Below are 18,961 nucleotides of genomic sequence, written 5' to 3' on the forward strand. Positions count from 1 at the left end.
GACTGCGTAGCAGGAGGACCCACATAGATAGCATCGTCATCAGTCATGCATAATCATGTTAGGGATTTCATATCATGGGATTTGCTGGGAATATCTCAAAGAGCACGGCTGGAATATTTAATGGCATCTATGTATGCTGAAACTGGTTTGTTACAGGATGTTGTACAGTGCATCATGATCCTTGCCCTGAGACGGCATTGGGACACAAACCTCTGAGCATTGACTAAATGTTGAATTCTGGAAAGGGCTTGCCATGATACTTACTAGCGGGATTCGAATCAATTACTCTGTATAACCATATCGACCAGAAAGAATATAGCTATGCACGGTACTGATTCATGCCATGGCAGCCATAGCACAACAGGTTCAAGATCGAGCCGTAGCGAATAGGGGGGATTCTTATTATCACTCAGTTGCTTCTAGAGATTCTTCATTGGTATTAGATGCTAATCACAAAAGACGTACTACACCTGGGATATCTAATAACAAAATAAGGATAATTGTGACAAAGGAAAGACATAAGTCAATGACATCTTCAGGTTGAAACCACCGACCCCTAACTTTCATTGGGGGATTCTATCAAATCGTACCTCTTTTCATACTGTGTTATACTCCTTCGCAAATCTGCAGCCATGACAAAATTTGGTATTGTGAATGTCTGGTCGTTGTTGAGCTCACATCGCCCATCACTTAGCCCTGATTTTGAATGTATTTCTTCGCCGGCTTGACCAGTTCGCTCAAACAGGGGTGACCGACTTCGTGGAGTGTAGGACCGGAGTGAATTGGTCGATTTCATCCTATGTAATGTTTTCATAGAGATGATTTGTCCAGCCGCCGGAGATGCAACAACGGTGGTCCCAGGCATAGCTGTAGGAGGGGGGGTTGGACTGTTAGAACGAAAAAGTGGATGGATATTACTCTCATCGGATAGCGTTAGTTTTGGGGGACCACCCTTGCTGGGAACCTCTGGCTGAAGTGATCTTGACGTATCCGATGACCTCCTTAATGAAGTTTGCCGTCGCAGAGTATCCAAAGAGCACCCAAACTCTTGTTTATTCCCCTGCGTTTTGCGTGACCCAGCGTCGCCATCGCCTCCCACAGCGTAACTGTTATGTCCGTAGAGATAGCCATTGAACGTATTGCGCATTACAGCGCATTCAGGATAGGCTATTGGCGGATTGAGATCAACAGAACTGTGTTTTGAATCTTGCTGGTATAGCGTTCGGCCTGAGTAGCGCGTAGCACATGACGTAGATTTCTGGATCGCAATCGAACTATCACAGCTCCGCTTTCGATCTGTGGATTTTTTTGGTGAGTCAACTACAAGCTGCGGCTGCTTTGTTGACTCCAGTCCGTTGTCTTCAGCTAAATGTCCGTGGAGGGCATCAAGATCGTGAGATAGCGAGGTTGACCATCTGCTGCGGCTGCTCTGTTCTGCTAGTGTCATTAGGAGAAGCCCACCGAAAAGGCCCTGGGTAAGAACAGAGATTGCCCATATGACAATACGAGTCACCAGCAATAGTCGTTGTCTTGGACCAAGTGACATTTTCTGTTGCTCTATAATGGCCTGTGTCGTGCCCCATGCTATACCTCCGGCAGTCACTCCTGTAGTCATAGCTGAGTAGACAATCAGGGTGTAATATACGCGCCTTCGGTACGCGCTTAATTGTCTTATATTCTCATTGTTGATATCTGTCAGCCAAAATAAGATTGTAACAATGAGTACAATACAGTTCGCTCCGCTCAGGGCTGTGACGGCAGATTCGATCGAGCGAACATTAAACGAGAAGTTTTTGAAGGATGTCAAGCATAAACCGTCGAGAATGGTGACCACTGTGGTTAGCGCGAAGGATGCTCCCCCTAGTACGCATGGCAGAGAAGGTCGAGCCACATTGAAATTCATAGCGGTGGTTGGAAAATAAGCAGGCGTAGGCGTTCGTCAAGGAATAAACCCGAGGGTATACCAAGGTCCAAGGGATCCAATGAACAGCGGTGTCGGATTCGAGTGTATATAGGGTCGCTGTACTTGAAGAATGAAACAGCTTAAGATGGTGTATGTTGTAGGTGAAGACAGTATATGACAAAGGAGCCCGGGGTATCATCAAGGGTTAAAAAATGCTTTCATGGCAGTTTTATGGATGCCATTCAGAAATGAAGTAGGAGTAACATTAAAGCATAGAATAAGGGCAGGCCGTAGGTGAGTATGAGATCAAACCGTGACTAGAATACTGTGGAAGTAAGAAAGATATATGTCCGAGCGAGAATTTATATCCAAAAGTAGCGGGAGAGCCTGAAGTCTATCTATTTAAAATTAGGTAGAGGGCAGCGGGGGGAAGAAGTTCCCCGTAGGTGATTGCATTGGGACGCATACAACAGTCCGAATGGATATCGCATATGCAAAGACTACGGCTAAAGTGACAGGGGTAGATCTCGGTGCCACCTAGTTGGGACTCTCAGATCGCGCTATCTTTCGTTAGAAGGTCTAGATAGAATTCCAGATAGCTCCTATTTTAAGTGAGAAACCAAAGGGGTATGAAAAATAAAAAAAGAAAGAAAAGAAAAGATAGACGGAGAGGGTAAAAGAGAAGCCCTCCCCTGGAACATGAATTGCTCAGGCCCTATATATTGGAATGACACAAGGCCTCTCAACCACCAGAGTGAAGCTGTCTGGTCCTTGTATGTAGAACTAGTCACTTCCTAGGTTTCGCACAGGATAACAAATCTTGTTCATCTATGATGGGACTGATTGTTGATGCATCCCTTTCAACAGCCAAGTAGTTTGCACGCATGGCAATCATCACTAATATGCCTCTGAGTCAGTAAGAATCATTGGAACCACATTTTTATTGTATGTTTCTCACAGGATGTGCTAGCGCGTGGAACACGTCCAGAAGGGAATTTGTCAAGGGTTGGTGGCTTCATGGGTGAAATACGCGGGACGATCTCCAGGTTGCCGGAACAGTCTTAAAGGTCTGACCGTCCAGTTACATTCCAAGATAATGGATAATATCGATAAACACCCCGATTCATAGATGTGATATATCTATTATCTGAGGGACTGGGTCAAGAGCTGAAGAATCTGGAGACAGGTAATGATATTGTTATTGTTCGATTAACACTATAGATACTACAACAATGGCAATAGGAAGTCTGTTTATAGTTAGTATTTTCAGAGACCAACGTTGCCATAATTAAGTCTTGTGGGAGATGTGTTGCTAGTAGGCTTCGAATTACAAAGTGTACATGGGGGATGTGTGAATGGTCCTCTGGCGAAAATAATTACGCGTGATAGATCCAAGAGATATATCACAGGTGCGCCCCGTTCCGCAAGAAAAGTTAATCAGAAATTTACACATTATTCCTACACACTGTGTGCCTGAATCGTTCTATTCTCTCATCTCCTCCCTCCTCTTTCTTCTCAATAATTTTTTTCTGGTGGTTGTTGATGATGCAAGTGGTTTTAATTTATCGTCTACTCGTTTCCCTTGTGCAAATGGCCTCTCACTCATGTACTCCGTAAATATTACGAAATATTGTAGACTGACTATATGGCGGTCACCTGGCCGCTGGCAGCGTATTCAGACATCCTTATGACGATGAGAGCCAATGACTCTTTGTAGTAAAAATTCGTTCTTGGACTCATAACGACCCTGACCTTAACTTTCATCTTGCTTGTGAATCCTCCGCAATTTAGTGTATGCGCCTTGTATGCACAGTTTAACCCTTATCCGGCGCGCGCCGACCCCAACTTGAGCAGCAGGGAAATTCTTAAATAGTGTATGTACCTTTTGATAGTATTTTAGGCCATGAAAGTGAAAGCCCATTCTCGCCGCTCTTGTTGAAATAGTATGCCACCTAGCTATCTACTATATACCTATGGAACCAAACCACTCTACCCGAACAGGAAATTGTGGCTGGACGTATTTAATGTGGCTGTGAAGGTGCGGCTTGACGGAGATGCCGTGACCGCCTCCAGGCCAACTGCTCCTCTTCCCCCCCCAAAATCGTCATGGATTGTCATCATCATTGTTCTTCCTGGCAATTCCTCAGTTCTCTAATCTAACACCCCCTATTTCCTCTTCCAATATTCAAGGACTGGGCAGCGTACTTACCACCATACTCACATCTTTCTGTGCCTCCAAACATCCAACTTTTTTTCTAGCCATCTTCACTCCTCTGGTGGCGCAAGATGAAGCTTACCTTTAAAGTAGGCATCTCTAACACCCCGCCTGTTCATTAATGACTGAAGCTAACAACCATCTCTTCTCTACTCTAGGACTTGAAACAGCAGAAGTTCGTAATTGATGCAGAGCCCTCAGAGACGGTAATAACCCCAGGTGCCGATATCTTCGCCGTGTCAATGCGGGGCTAATAAAATCTCCGTTAGGTTGGACAAGTGAAAGAAAAGATCTCCAAGGAGAAGGGCTGGGAGGTCCCCCAACTGAAACTGATCTACTCCGGTTCGTCCATGGCGTCTTGCCCGTTATGGTTTCACCACGTCGGCGTCACATATGATGACTTGGCTAAGTTTTGCTACATGATAAGTCGCTAACCATCCTTTCATCCTACAGGTAAGATCTTGCAAGATGACAAGGCGATCGAATCGTACAACATCGAAGAAAAGGGCTTCATAGTATGCATGGTCTCCAAGGTAAATTATACAATGGCGTCCCTTGGTATATATTAAGCTATTTAACCGTGCTGTGTAGCCTAAGGCCTCCTCGTCTACAGCCACGCCTTCGCAAGCTCCCTCGACGCCTTCGAGAGCTGCCACCTCGACCCCAGCTGCGCCTCCTGCCCCGGCTCCATCTACAAACGCCTCCGCAACAGCACCACCGGCGACTCCTTCCCCTGCTGCGGCTACACAGCCATCCGACGCTGCTTTCAATGATCCCTCCGCTTTGCTGAGTGGCTCTCAGGGCGAGGCGGTTATTTCTCACATGGAGAGTATGGGTTTTCCAAGGGATGATATCAACCGCGCTATGAGGGCTGCTTTCTTCAATCCTACTCGTGCTATTGAATATCTTTTGAATGTGAGATTTGCACATTAACGTTGCCTAAGCGCGATACACATCCGCTGATGATACTCATAACAACCACCAGGGAATTCCAGAAAACATACAACAGGAACAGGAACAGCAACAACAACAACAACAAGCTGCCACTGCCACTGCTGCTTCGCCTCAACCCCCTGCAGCTTCCGCTGGGGGAAACGCTCCTGCGACAACTGGTGGTGAAGAACCAGTCAATCTGTTTGAGGCTGCTGCTCAGGCGGGTACCCAGGAAGGTCCCCATGGGGCACGCTCCGGAAGTGCAGCCGGCGAAGGACTTCCGAATCTCGACTTCCTTCGGAATAACCCACATTTCCAGCAACTTCGCCAGCTAGTCCAGCAGCAACCGCAAATGCTCGAACCCATTCTTCAACAAGTGGCGGCCGGTAACCCTCAAATCGCCCAGCTCATCGGCCAGAACGAGGAGCAATTCCTTCAGCTCTTGAGCGAAGAAGGTGATGGTGCCCTCCCTCCTGGTACGCATCAGATCCATGTCACCGAGGAAGAGAGAGATGCTATCGAACGTGTACGTTTGCCTAATGCCTCTTATTTATGCATAATTTCACGCCGGGTCGAAGGCTAATCCAGTACTAGCTATGCCGTCTGGGATTTTCCCGAGATATGGTCATAGAGGCTTACTTTGCATGTGACAAGAACGAAGAGCTCGCTGCCAACTTTCTATTCGAGAACACTGATGACCCTGAAGACCAATGATTCAGCGCCAGAGTATTCCCCGTCGAAGGCTTCCCAACAATACATTTGCTGCGAACCTAGTGCTGCTCTTTCCCCTTAATGAAAACTGCTGCATCTATCTCCTTGCCGAGTTCCTTACCGAAGCCGGGTTTTATCATGACTGGTACAGCTTGCCGTGCCGCTTGCCGTGCACAGCACGCGGAAACACTAGCTGCCACTACTTTCCTCAGTCACATCTTCTCATCCTTACCACTATCTCATGGACAACATCTGTAGCGGTATTCTCACATATGGTAGTAGTCTTCACCTATTTCCCTTCTATTCACCGTCTTACTCAGAAGTGACATTTTGGTCGTGTGCCTAGTTAATGGAACAAAAATGAGATATCTTTGTATCCCTTTCCCCCCCGCGGCACTTGTAAAAATGATCGCGTGAGATGAACGAGGTGTAAAACTAAACCCGGTTTCGTAAAGTTGAAATAAATACTTCCAGGTGGCTAAGACCAGCACCAGTCTCCATTTTGCTCGTTGATTGGTACATTAAACATGGGGATGACCACTTTACCTCCACCTACCTAGTACTAGTACCTATCTACAGCACTATACGTTTAATGTGTCCTGTGACCTCATGCCGCGTTTGAGGAGCCTCTTAAGTATCGCTGACTACGTCACCGGATCAGCAAATGCGCTCAGTAATATCAAAATGACACTTTGCTCTTTTCACAAAGGCCAGAATGTGTGTGCAGTGTTTTGCTATAACGGGTATAAGTCGACCGAAAAATGACACGATACACACGCCCATCACTGCCCATCGCCTGCACCAGCGGGTATATAGGTGAATCAGAGGCAGTTGCATATCTTGTACAGGAGATTAGGAAGAGCTAGAAGCTGACCATCGAGGTCGCTTAACCCAGAATTCTCGAAACAAGGGGTGAGAAGAGGACAAAGGAGTAGTGGTTCGAAATTTGTTAGCTTTACACTATCAGGCATCTCAATACACCATCAGGCATCTGATATAGTAACGCCATCAGATGGTCCAGCTTCAATTGCACCCCGCCCTTTTAGCTCTCCACACGGCCAGTCCGCGCCTACCAATCACTCGCCTCAATGTCGGATAGACACCTTCAGTGCCAAAGTCTAGATCATCCAAGTTGATATGTTTCCTGTAAGACCACAGTTCGTGTAGCTCTAGAGCTGAGCTAACCGACGACGAACTCGGCAAAAAGGTATATCGATCAAGGAAAGCAGCCGACTTGGGCGCAACCACGAATACCGAGCCAGCTTGCTTCGATCCAGCAACGTTGCAGGGAGGGAGTAGTTTTTCCAGCTCTTCAATCAAGTTTGGTCCGGGAACGCCCATTAAGTCTCGAGTCTCGATATTCAGGGATGAATTGTCGTTAGTTCCTAGTAACCATAACGGGGGAGAGTAAGTTTTCCACCAAAAGACTGTGGCAGAGACGACAGGGATTTCTCCTGGCAATGCATCATTTGATTCAACACTGCTGGCTGAGATGATAGAGGGCATTGCAAGCTGAGCAGGTACAACCCCCCCTTGGTGATAAATACCCATTAAAAACCCCAGAGCAGCATTAAATATCATCCAGACGGCCAGGAATAAACGCGATTTGCTCACACGGAAGCAACTGAGGAGAAGAGGTACGCATGGTATTAAGAAGCGCGGTTCTTGGTGGGGGAAGATTGACAATATGACAGTTGCTGATAAAGCGGAGACAGCACGCGCGTTCTTCAGCCAGGTTGGGATTACTGGCAAGCCCCACAATGATATAGCCATCATAGCATATGCAGGCCCAAGGAGCTGCGGCAAGTTAACTAAGAAGTGTTGATAATGAGGGTGGAGACCATGAAGTGCCAAGTTTGAACTATCGGAGTTATAAAGTAAATTGTTGATGGGTGTAATTATCGGTGAGTGAAGGGCATCCCACAGGGTTGCAGAAGGCCTATAAAAGGCGGTATCAACAAGAACAGCGATTCCAAAGAAGAATATACCGAACCCCACGAAGGAAAATAATGAGACCGGCCTGGATGTTCAAGGATGGTTTAGTATAAAAATGAAGCACCATTCTCACGGGGATACTGACTTGCGCCGAAAATGAGGCAATAATTGAAGTCCTGGGATGGCAAGAAAAGCTGGAAATGTGATTCGATTAAAGACGCCAGCGACAGCAATAAAGGCTAGGACAGCACAAGAGAAGACGGATGAGCGGCGCTATAGACGAACATTAGCCTACCGACATTCCCTCTTCCTTGACTTTGGTGTGGCGAACAGACCTTATTCACGACAATGCGGCGAATCAAGACCAGACCCCAAGCAACCAGCAACGTCTCAAGGGAGTTGGAGAAAGTGTGCGTCTGATATGTCCAGGTGACATACGAGGACGCGACCAGCACCACGGTTGCCCGGCGGTGTCGCGCAAAAGGGACTAACTCATATACAGCCCAGTCCTCCAGCACAAAACCCAAGAGAAACATGACCCCTCGCAGTACATAGTAGATAACCTGTGGAGGAGGGGGTGTCGGGGCCCCTGTTTCGGCATAGAACCATTTCAGAAGGCTTATTGGCACGTCGTAGATCGGCCATAGCGGAAAGACGCTGCGGATCGGTTTATCGGCGGTGAATTCCCATGGTAATTTGGATGGGTAGGAGAGGACGCGACCTGGGGAGCTTAGTTGAGTCCTATGAATAATGGTTTATTGTGGAGGTAGGTTTTGGTCGTCGGATGGCCATCCATCAAAATCAATGAGACGCGGGACCTGCCGGCAGAAAGAAGCCGCCGCGATAAAACAATGGTCGCATCGACAGATAGCTCTTGAAAGAAAGAATAGCATGCTTACCTGCAAAAACTTCAGGTCCCTGAAAGTTCTCGTCTGGATGAAGGTAGCTTGGGGAAAGGGCAAAGTAAACACGGATCACCAGTAGAAGCAAATATGTTCGTCTCCACATGGCTCCGATGGTCAAGTGTAACAATAATAATGATGATAAGACACGGAAAATTATAAATAAGGAAACCAAAAATTTCTATAAACAAAGCACATGCTGTTGCTTTTGTCCCACATTTGAATAATTCAAAATTCAAGGAACGACATGGTCTAGCATATAGACAAGGTTATCGGAGAGAATCAAGGAGTGGAAGCTTGTTCAGGACTCTTAGGAGGGTTCGTTCGGTCCGGCTAAGTTGCTGATGTGCAAGACCTATCTCCTCGGACTGGGTGAGAGGGACATGTTGGGGTGACTTCACTGCCCGCCGTTAATAGGAACCATTGCTGAATTACTAGTTAAAATGTAGTAGTGGTGGTTAAATTAGATTAGCTGGCGATGAATCGAATGATAGTGGGTCGAGGTTGCGATACATTGGAAGTTTTTGTACGATGCACCTGATGTCCTAAACCTAGATACAGAAGAGACCGAAGAGAAAAATTTCTTTGAATGAAAGATATCATGATGATGAACAATAAGAAAGAACGTCACTACTCCTTCATTTGGGAATATATGAATGCTGTGTATAGGATTTGGGAAAAGCCCATAACAGATTGATGTTTCCTCCAAATTACCGGCTTTGTATTAAATACTGGTATGTACTCCGTACAGTAAGTATCCTTTATATAGGTTTACTGGGTGGAAATACGCTGAGGCAACAACAAGGCGGCAATCTAGGCGCCACTGCGCAGTGGGGTGAGCCTGAATATTTATTACTTATAGACTCCGTACAACTTGTAAGGAAAAATAAGTACTTATGACCCACGCTTTCATCTCCGTACCGACTAAGCGCTAAATGTTCCCTGTATAACTAAGCCTCACTACTACTCTCTGCCATTGATTGTTATTCCTTCCTACCTTCTATTTCTGCACCGCTACATCTCCCCTTTGAGCTTGCTTTCCTTTTATTCTGTTTCTGCCTCATTGTCCCGAGACACATATATCAAGGTTCGCACCCCAATCTTCTCTCCACAACCCAGTTTCTCTCTCTTCGAAACTCTCTCACAGTCACCAGTGTCGGTAAATCATCCCCCCACCTCTGTACCCCTCATAAAATATTTAACTTGGTCCGAATTCGAGCACTCCATGAAAACAAGCTGACTTATCTCGCGAAGGCGACAATTGTTTCAGGTTTTAACAGTCTGCTTAGGACTTGAATATCTCAACATGGCCACTCCTACTCTAACCTTCACGAGCTCCGACGGCGTTGACATCCCTGTCGGTAGGTGCATTCATCATGATCGATACCTTTTACCAAGAAGAGATCCATGATTTCTCTCTTCATCTCCTGGATAGTAGGTTCGGTGCTGATCTGTTGTCCCGTCATTTAGAACGTGATGTCGCCGAACGCTCGCAGCTCATTAAGAACATGCTCGAAGACTTGGGTGAAACTGGAGAGCCCATTCCTATCCCCAACGTGAGTCATCTTGGATCAGCTATGAGACTCACCTTTCAGTCAACTTTACATGATGGGAACTCACTTACCCGCTGTAGGTCAACGAAGCCGTTCTGAAGAAGGTCATTGAATGGTGCACCCATCATAAGAACGACCCTCCCAGCACCGGCGATGACGATGATTCCCGCCGCAAGACTACGGATATCGACGAGTGGGATCAGAAGTTCATGCAGGTTGATCAGGAAATGCTTTTCGAAATAATTCTGGTACGTACCATCTAAGTTTACGATGTCTTGATAGAAGTTCTGAATCTAGATCCCAATAAAATAGGCCGCCAACTACCTTGACATTAAGGGACTACTTGATGTTGGCTGCAAGACCGTTGCGAATATGATCAAGGGCAAGTCTCCTGAGGAGATTCGTAAGACCTTCAATATCCAGAACGATTTTACACCCGAGGAGGAGGATCAGATTCGTCGCGAGAATGAATGGGCAGAGGAGTAAGTGCCTAAAGTTTCCCTTGTTTAACCGTTGCACAATTTGCCCGCCTCTGGAATACCACCGGAATGCTAACTGCTCTCTGCTATAGCCGCTAAATACGCCTCTGGCCGATGTTAGTCTTGCCTTGCTCTTGAAATCCCGCCCAAGTTTCATGATCTGTTCCGGGAGGCTAGCAGTTCTCCATAATCTTTCAGCTTGAGTTTCATCTGGTCCATTGGTCTTTTCTACTCTATGGCGTTAGGAATTTTATATCACCATCGCTTTCCTTTTCAATTAGCTGGTTGTGCTTTGTTGAAGGCTAGGGTTAGACGTAGGCAGTTCGACAACCGGATTACCCACTGAATCTGAGTTGTTGAGGGAGCTGTTGTAGCAAAAAGAATATCATTATTTGAGGCCTGTGAATATGCGATCAGGACTTTTAATACCTTTGACTACCTACGTAACACCAAGTAATTACCTCGATCTGCATAGACTAGAGACCTACGTAGTAAGAGTACATGACGCAATAGATAGGAGAGCAAAATGACAACGCGCTGTCTTAAGAGGTATGGGCCACTGCAAGAACTATATCAAACATACAACTACGTGAGATTACACTACAACAGGCATAAGTACGATATGTTGCTGCGGCTTCTTGTGTCCCAAAACGTTCGCCCATCCTTGCCGTTCCTCAAACCGACTACACAACCCAGCTCGCAAGTACTAGGACGTACTTCTGTGGGCGTACTATATCATAGAGAGGTAAAATGTAACGTAGTCCGTAGATAACTGCCATTCACCGACATGTTCCCTTGCATTATCTTCAGGTTCAAGGAGTGATATGTGGAGATATTCCTGCAAAAAATCTTCGTTCACTGCTCATTATCCATCATAATTTTTATTTTGTCTCAGCTCGTGTACATAATTTGCAAAGTACGTTCTATCAGAACCCGTCACCGCTTCCGATTCGATCATTGTCCGTAAATCATCCTGAGTTTCTCAAGAGCTATCAGGATGAGATATATTTGCCAAAGATTCCGAGCATAGATCAAAGTTCGGCGAGAGAAAGATGTTGAAGCGGGCCGGATCCAGGATGCAGATTAATCATCGCGAGCAACGTTTTCGGTATCACAGATGAACGAAACAATCGGGGATAAACATCCCGGTTGAAGGAGGAATTCCAAATTTAAATACCGAGACGGGTCTTGCGCCAGTGCCTCCGCTTGGCGTTGTATCTAGGATTTCGGTTGTCAGCACGTTCATGTCCTTCCGACGTGTCCAGCTCAAAATCCAAGTAGATATTTCCTCCGCTCCAAGTAGCAAAGAAAGCGACGGGATTCCGAGTGGGAGCATGTCAACTCCATACACGTTTCAAAGCTCGTTGCCACTGTTCCAGCCGATCGAGGGTCCTGAAAGGAATAGGTGTTAATTACCTGATGGTGTTACCGGTCCTGAGACGAATCCACTGGGGGATAGGACGGTTCTGTCTCTGAGCTTTGGCAAGCTTCTGCTTGGTGCGGAAACTCTTGTGGCTCTAATCGAAGAAATTGAGCGTTAGCAGCGATCACATAAGCCCCCCATCCATTTTGACCAAATGATGTGGAAAAATATCACCCGAGTACAGACTCTAGGTTTGCTTCAGGGGTTGCTAACCGGCATCTTGAAGGCTTGTCGCGACGGCGAGCTGAGTGTATGGACTGGCGAGAATGAGGTTGTCGACCGTCTTCAAGGGCCTCTGGTAGTAGTGGTTTTTTTGTGCGGGCAGGGCTTAGCGCTTCGCTTCGGGAAGGTCATGTGATTTGAGCCTGAGGCATGATTTCCCTCAGGACCGAGACTTACAACCAACTGGTGAAACTCTTGACGGTTGTTCAGCGCTTTGGTCTGGTCTATAATATGGTATATCTCATCAATCACCACATGACGGGTTTATATCTTGCTACTTATCTGGATTATTGCGCAATACACATAATATGCTTGAATAGGATGACATGCCAGTTAATCAACTATACCGAGTCCCTGATGCTCAATCTTCCAAGATCTGCCACTTAGAAGTAATGTTGTAACTGGGAGAGGAAGCACAATTCTCTTAACGTTTTAGGGTGTGAGGGCGATAATATCAGTTACCATTTGCCACTCTTTCTCCCTGCCGATTCCTGACCATTTAAAGAAAGCCTTATTTTGTCTTCTGTTCCCTAGATTGGCGGTGTATGTACAGACGAGGATGAGCGATTGATTAGATACACTTTACCATGCTGGAGCCTTTCCTCTTTTGTTTCTTTCTTTAGTTCGAGGAGCAGTGGCAACAGGCTGTACGACCTATGCATCTATCTCAAGCGCTTTCTTTACATTACTATTCCATTACCCAGAGAAAAGTAAGATAGCACTTGAAGATTGGCTAACCACTATGCAGAACAGCCAGCCGCTACATTTATTGAGTCAAAACATCTCACATTAGCAGGGGTTATTCGAACCCTACACGCGACCGGCTGACATATTTACTCTGATCGACGGAAAAAGTTTGTAGGTACTATGGAGTAGGTACGGAGTACAGCTAGGTACTAGTCAGAGCCCCCATTCAGCATACTAAGTACTGTAGCCGACCTCAAGAGACAAACCAATGATATGGAAGAACTCAGAGTTATTAATTCCTGTTGTCGGGAATTGGAGACCCCGAATGTCCGACAACCATAATTTAACTAAGCTTGGGGGTCCATCTACGCCGCTACGGAGTCGACTAGTAACCTGTCTGTCATTCCCAGGAACAGCAACACCCCGAACCCCGCCATGAGATTGAAAAGAGTTCTGAGGTGATTGGTTCGCTCGTATAGCGTTGCCCAAAATTGCCTAGTAAACCCCTTGGGAGGCTCTAAAAGTAGGTAGTAGAGGCTAGACTCTAGAGGTTTAGGCACTCCGACTCCGTCGGTAAGTACTCCGTATGAATCATCGTTTAGAAAGCGGGACCCCCTTCTGGCATAATTGAAGCTTGGCCATTGGTCCTGATCTTAGGCACCCATCACAACATCATAATCTGGTCCATGGTCAATTACTCATGCGTCGTATTTTTAGCTTTCCGTACTTTTCTAGAGATTTCCGAGGTGGACTTACACCGTAGAGAGTAGTGCTATGGAACTAGTAATCTCGGAGGATGCTGAGTTGAGTCAGATGTCTTTAACAGGTCTCAATGAAACCTTCCAATCCAGAAGTTGATTTGTTCATCGGACCCGTGGGCCCATGGTATCCGGGACGCCGAGGTTTTAACGTATCTGATCTACTTTGAAGCCTTCTCCAAGTAGGTACGTCACGTACCAGAATTCTTGGGAGTTCCAAGCAACAAGGAATAGGCCTTTTTTTTTTTTTTTTCCCGTCAACTATGCTGCCTATGCAAGCCTTGGTGGCTACTACTAGAAAAATAACCTCAGTAAATGCTTTAGCGAGACTTATGATTAGCTGAGTTGCTTCTTATCACTGCAATTGTTAAGGGTCGGTAGAATTCTCTTTTTCTTTTATTACTGTCCCACCCATCTTCATGAAGTGGCTAAATGTGGTTAATTTAAGCCTGCATAAAACGCTTCGGGATGTCGGGACTCCGATAAGAGATCAAGATTAAATAAATAGCACCAAAAAGGTATGTACTAGTCTGACCCTCACGGGCAACTAAATACGTCGAGGTCTCTCAAATATTCCCCTTCCTCCCTTTGACACTCTATTGACACTTCCCTTTCCCCTCCTTTGTTTTGATCCTTATATAGTTTATTCAACGGTAGCCTCTAAAACTCAAAAGATTCTTTTCTCCCTTTCGTACCCTTCTTGGAATAATAATTTATGCCCCCCTTTCCTTCCTCCCTTCCTTGTTCGCGCGCATAAGGCATCGCGCGTCCAACATTCCAGCTGGTCGAAACATTTGCAGCCCTTTCACTGACGATCCGTCCCTTCGGCGGCTCATAACAGGCGAATTAATCCGAGCTTGTCTTCATCCATCTTCCTCATGGAGTAGGGTTATTACTGGGACCATTGCGCGATTATTTACGGACTGCGAACTCAGTCTCGCTTCCTCAAGCAAAATGACCTCAGTGGAGAAAGCTGGTGGCTCTTCTCCAGCTACTGCTATCGAAAATGAGAAGTCTATTAGCAATTCTGCTTCCGGTTCAACGATAGCTCCGCCAGCGGGCAAGGAACAGGGTACCCGTCCTTCATCCTCCCACAAGAGTGATAGAGTCGGCGACAATAATGATGATGACGATGCTCTTTATTCCCACCTACCAGAACATGAGAAGCAGATATTGAAGAAACAGCTCGATGCGGACGAAAGGAAAGTGCCATTCGTTGCGCTTTTCCGCTATGCATCTCGAATGGATATACTCATCATGTTTATAAGCGCGATTTGTGCTATAGCTGCCGGTGCAGCACTACCGCTATTCACAGTGTGTCTTAACTAGGCCCTTACACTAAAACCATATACTGACCACTCGTTAGATCCTTTTCGGTTCCTTGGCCTCAGCCATGTCAAATAGGGTCGCAGATCTTATTTCATATGATGAATTTTATCACCAACTGACAAAGAATGTCTTGTACTTCGTATATCTTGGCATCGCTGAATTTGTCACGGTATATATCAGCACTGTTGGATTCATTTATACTGGGGAGCACATCAGCCAAAAGATCCGCGAACATTACCTCGAGTCCATCCTGCGGCAAAACATGGCCTATTTTGATAAATTGGGTGCTGGTGAAGTAACCACGCGCATCACCGCCGACACAAACCTTATCCAGGACGGTATCTCTGAGAAAGTTGGACTTACACTTACGGCCATCTCCACATTTGTCACCGCTTTTATTGTTGCGTATGTCAAATATTGGAAGTTGGCGCTGATTTGCAGCTCGACGATTGTCGCCCTTGTGTTGGTCATGGGAGGTGGGTCTCGCTTTATTGTGAAGTACAGCAAGAGATCTCTGGATAGTTATGGTGCTGGTGGCACCGTTGCAGAGGAGGTGATCAGCTCCATTCGGAATGCCACTGCATTCGGCACTCAGGATAAGCTTGCCAAGCAATACGAGGTTCACCTGGCAGAAGCAGAAAAGTGGGGAGTCAAGAACCAACTCATACTTGGCTTCATGATTGGCGGAATGTTTGGTATCATGTTCTCCAACTATGGCCTCGGCTTCTGGATGGGCTCCCGGTTCCTTGTTAACGGAGAGGTTAATGTTGGTCAGGTCCTCACTGTGTTGATGGCGATTTTGATAGGCTCCTTCAGTCTGGGAAACGTCAGCCCGAATGCTCAAGCATTTACGAATGCTGTAGCAGCAGCCGCCAAGATCTATACTACCATTGATCGTCCTTCACCATTGGATCCGTACTCGGATGAAGGAGAGACACCCTCTCACGTTGAAGGCAACATTGAGTTCCGCGACGTCAAACACATCTACCCTTCACGACCTGAAGTGACGATTATGGACGGCGTTTCCTTAAAAATACCTGCTGGCAAAACCACAGCTTTAGTAGGTCCTTCAGGCTCTGGAAAGAGTACTGTTGTAGGGTTGGTCGAGCGCTTTTACTTCCCTGTCGGTGGTCAAGTATTCCTAGATGGTTATGACATTCAGAACCTTAACCTTCGTTGGCTGCGTCAGCAAATCTCGTTGGTTAGTCAGGAACCTATCCTTTTCGGCACTACGATCTACAAGAATATCCAGTATGGACTCATTGGCACGAAATTTGAGCACGAATCAGATGAGAAGATCCGTGAACTGATCGAGAACGCGGCGAGAATGGCCAATGCTCATGACTTCGTCAGTGCTTTGCCAGAAGGGTACGAGACCAATGTCGGACAGCGCGGGTTCTTGCTATCTGGTGGTCAAAAGCAGCGAATTGCCATTGCCCGTGCCATTGTCAGCGACCCAAAGATTCTTTTGCTTGATGAAGCTACATCTGCATTGGATACCAAGTCAGAAGGAGTTGTTCAAGCTGCTCTTGATAAAGCTGCAGAAGGTCGAACCACTATTGTTATTGCTCATCGTCTATCGACCATAAAAACCGCTCACAATATTGTTGTCTTGGTCGATGGCAGGATTGTAGAACAGGGTACACATGATGAACTAGTCGATCGCAAGGGTACCTACAATAGCCTCGTAGAGGCCCAGCGCATCAAGGAAGAGAAGGATGCAGAGGCTCTGGATGATGAAGTTGAAGATGAGGACGAGTTCCCCAAAGAACAGATGTCTCGTATTAAGACTGCTGACAGCGGTGCAGCTTCAGTTGTGGACGTTGGAGACGAAAAGGTTTACTCTGGGATCGGACGTTCTGCCACCCACAAATCGGTATCAAGCGCTATTCTCGCCAAGAAGAACCAGGAGAAAACCCACAAATACTCGCTGTGGTCACTGATCAAATTCATTGCTTCTTTCAACCGCCCTGAACTAAGCTATATGTTGATTGGATTGGTTTTTTCGGTCCTTGCAGGGGGTGGTCAACCCACCCAGGCAGTCCTCTACGCTAAAGCGATCAGTTCACTCTCTTTAGGTGCAGCAGGCCCGAGCACATATGGCAAGCTCCGTCATGATGCGAACTTTTGGTCTCTGATGTTTTTTGTCGTTGGAATTGCTCAATTTATCAATCTTTCTATTAACGGTGCCGCATTTGCCGTCAGTTCCGAGAGACTCATTCGTCGCGCACGAAGCAAAGCTTTTAGAACGATTCTTCGTCAAGACATCACCTTCTTTGATAGAGAGGAAAACAGCACTGGCGCCCTAACTTCTTTCTTGTCAACCGAAACAAAACATTTGTCGGGAGTCAGTGGTGTAACGTTGGGCACAATTTTGATGACTAGCACAACCCTTGGGGCAGCAATTGTGATCTCTCTCGCAATCGGGTGGAAATTGGCCTTGGTCTGTATCTCCGTTGTCCCAGTACTTCTGGCATGTGGATTTTACCGTTTCTACATGCTTGCTCAGTTCCAGCACCGTTCCAAGATTGCCTATGAAGGGTCTGCGAGCTACGCTTGTGAAGCAACCTCAGCCATCCGCACCGTGGCTTCTCTCACCCGAGAACGGGATGTGTGGACAGTGTATCACTCTCAGCTGGAATCCCAAGGGAAGAAAAGTCTAATCTCTGTTTTGAAGTCGTCACTACTTTATGCCAGTTCACAGGCTCTGGTTTTCTTTTGTGTTGCGCTCGGCTTTTGGTATGGTGGCACTCTCCTCGGTAAACATGAATACTCGGTTTTCCGCTTCTTCGTCTGCTTCTCTGAGATCCTCTTTGGTGCACAGTCTGCGGGGACTGTATTCTCCTTTTCGCCAGACATGGGCAAGGCGAAGAATGCCGCAGCTGAATTTAAAAGGCTGTTCGACAGGGAACCTACCATTGATACGTGGTCGGAAGATGGCAAGAAACTAGAGTCTGTGGAAGGTTCAATTGAATTCCGCGACGTGCATTTCAGGTACCCGACTCGTCCCGAACAGCCGGTTCTTCGGGGGTTGAATTTGACCGTGAAGCCTGGTCAATATGTTGCTCTCGTTGGACCCAGTGGATGTGGAAAGAGTACTACCATTGCACTGCTTGAGCGTTTCTATGATACACTGTCCGGCTCTGTTCTTGTGGATGGCCAGGACATCACCCAACTCAATGTTAATTCCTACCGGAGCTTTTTGTCGCTGGTCAGTCAGGAGCCGACCTTGTATCAAGGAACTATCAAAGAGAATATCTTGCTAGGTGTTGATCAAGACCACACTCCCGAAGAGGCAGTGATTAAGGCATGCAAGGATGCAAATATCTATGATTTTATTATGTCTCTTCCGTAAGTGCCCATTTACACCTCCCAGCCAGTATTTACCCCTTCCTCGGCGGTTTTCGCGCGGTTTTACTGACGGTATATCTACAGGGAGGGATTCAACACCGTGGTTGGCAACAAAGGAGGCATGTTATCCGGTGGGCAAAAGCAACGAGTTGCTATTGCCCGCGCCCTTCTCCGTGACCCCAAGGTCCTCCTTCTAGATGAAGCTACCTCGGCTCTCGACTCTGAATCCGAGAAAGTTGTACAGGCGGCGCTGGATGCCGCCGCCAAAGGTCGAACTACGATTGCTGTTGCTCACCGACTGAGTACGATCCAGAAAGCCGATGTTATCTACGTATTTGACCAGGGCAAGATTGTCGAAAGCGGAACACACCAAGAACTGGTCCGCAACAAAGGCCGTTATTATGAACTGGTCAACCTACAAAGTTTAGGCAAGGATCACTAATTTTAATATTTTATACATGCTTCCTAAAATACCATTTCATGGTCTCTATTGCTCCTATACACTGGCACCGAACTATCTCGATATGATGTGTTGATGATATCCTGTGCCTAAAGCTCAT

At 46.6% G+C, this 18,961-nt stretch overlaps 6 protein-coding genes across 6 annotated transcripts; 3 read left to right on the top strand and 3 right to left on the bottom strand.

The window, feature by feature from the left end:
* Positions 1-398: 398 nt before the first annotated feature.
* F9C07_2140696 (uncharacterized protein) lies at positions 399-2,444 on the bottom strand. The gene has a single exon (XM_071509175.1). It carries the CDS (start codon positions 1,901-1,903, stop codon positions 557-559), a length of 1,347 nt encoding a protein of 448 aa, XP_071365981.1. The 5' UTR covers positions 1,904-2,444; the 3' UTR covers positions 399-556.
* Positions 2,445-4,189: 1,745 nt separating this feature from the next.
* F9C07_2200063 (UV excision repair protein rhp23) lies at positions 4,190-5,765 on the top strand (the record flags this gene model as incomplete). The annotated part of the gene is made up of 7 exons (XM_041288005.1): positions 4,190-4,207; positions 4,277-4,324; positions 4,388-4,460; positions 4,572-4,651; positions 4,710-5,033; positions 5,104-5,577; positions 5,646-5,765. The coding sequence occupies 7 exons, from the start codon at positions 4,190-4,192 to the stop codon at positions 5,763-5,765; spliced, it is 1,137 nt and encodes a 378-aa protein (XP_041140309.1).
* A 677-nt stretch (positions 5,766-6,442) lies between these two features.
* Positions 6,443-8,705, bottom strand: F9C07_10844 (putative alpha 1,2 mannosyltransferase; the record flags this gene model as incomplete). Its single annotated transcript, XM_071507506.1, has 4 exons — positions 6,443-7,782; positions 7,843-7,970; positions 8,033-8,418; positions 8,597-8,705. The coding sequence occupies 4 exons, from the start codon at positions 8,703-8,705 to the stop codon at positions 6,786-6,788; spliced, it is 1,620 nt and encodes a 539-aa protein (XP_071365982.1). The 3' UTR covers positions 6,443-6,785.
* A 959-nt stretch (positions 8,706-9,664) lies between these two features.
* Positions 9,665-11,053, top strand: F9C07_10845 (E3 ubiquitin ligase complex SCF subunit sconC). The gene is made up of 6 exons (XM_041288004.2): positions 9,665-9,758; positions 9,854-9,960; positions 10,070-10,155; positions 10,233-10,400; positions 10,465-10,634; positions 10,724-11,053. The coding sequence occupies exons 2-6, from the start codon at positions 9,906-9,908 to the stop codon at positions 10,728-10,730; spliced, it is 486 nt and encodes a 161-aa protein (XP_041140307.2). The 5' UTR covers positions 9,665-9,758; positions 9,854-9,905; the 3' UTR covers positions 10,731-11,053.
* A 301-nt stretch (positions 11,054-11,354) lies between these two features.
* F9C07_2140702 (60S ribosomal protein eL39) lies at positions 11,355-12,346 on the bottom strand. Its single transcript, XM_041288014.2, has 3 exons — positions 12,268-12,346; positions 12,048-12,148; positions 11,355-11,849 (listed from the first exon to the last, which is right to left on the bottom strand). The coding sequence occupies exons 1-3, from the start codon at positions 12,271-12,273 to the stop codon at positions 11,801-11,803; spliced, it is 156 nt and encodes a 51-aa protein (XP_041140306.2). The 5' UTR covers positions 12,274-12,346; the 3' UTR covers positions 11,355-11,800.
* Positions 12,347-14,675: 2,329 nt separating this feature from the next.
* On the top strand, positions 14,676-18,843 carry F9C07_10846 (multidrug/pheromone exporter, ABC superfamily; the record flags this gene model as incomplete). Its single annotated transcript, XM_041283918.1, has 3 exons — positions 14,676-15,035; positions 15,088-18,401; positions 18,486-18,843. The coding sequence occupies 3 exons, from the start codon at positions 14,676-14,678 to the stop codon at positions 18,841-18,843; spliced, it is 4,032 nt and encodes a 1,343-aa protein (XP_041140305.1).
* Between the last annotated feature and the right edge of the window lie 118 nt (positions 18,844-18,961).

The sequence above is a fragment of the Aspergillus flavus genome, chromosome 1 (assembly GCF_009017415.1).
Source record: "Aspergillus flavus chromosome 1, complete sequence".
Classification (NCBI taxonomy): Eukaryota; Fungi; Ascomycota; class Eurotiomycetes; order Eurotiales; family Aspergillaceae; genus Aspergillus; species Aspergillus flavus.

Coding starts and splice junctions, on each gene's coding strand:
- F9C07_2140702 (XM_041288014.2), bottom strand. Junction 11,850..12,047: donor AGGACCGGTAACACCATCAG/GTAATTAACACC, acceptor CCGAAATCCTAG/ATACAACGCCAAGCGGAGGC.
- F9C07_10845 (XM_041288004.2), top strand. CDS start 9,906: ATGGCCACTCCTACTCTAACCTTCACGAGCTCCGACGGCGTTGACATC. Junction 10,156..10,232: donor AGCCCATTCCTATCCCCAAC/GTGAGTCATCTT, acceptor TACCCGCTGTAG/GTCAACGAAGCCGTTCTGAA. Junction 10,401..10,464: donor TGCTTTTCGAAATAATTCTG/GTACGTACCATC, acceptor CCAATAAAATAG/GCCGCCAACTACCTTGACAT.
- F9C07_2140696 (XM_071509175.1), bottom strand. CDS start 1,903: ATGAATTTCAATGTGGCTCGACCTTCTCTGCCATGCGTACTAGGGGGA.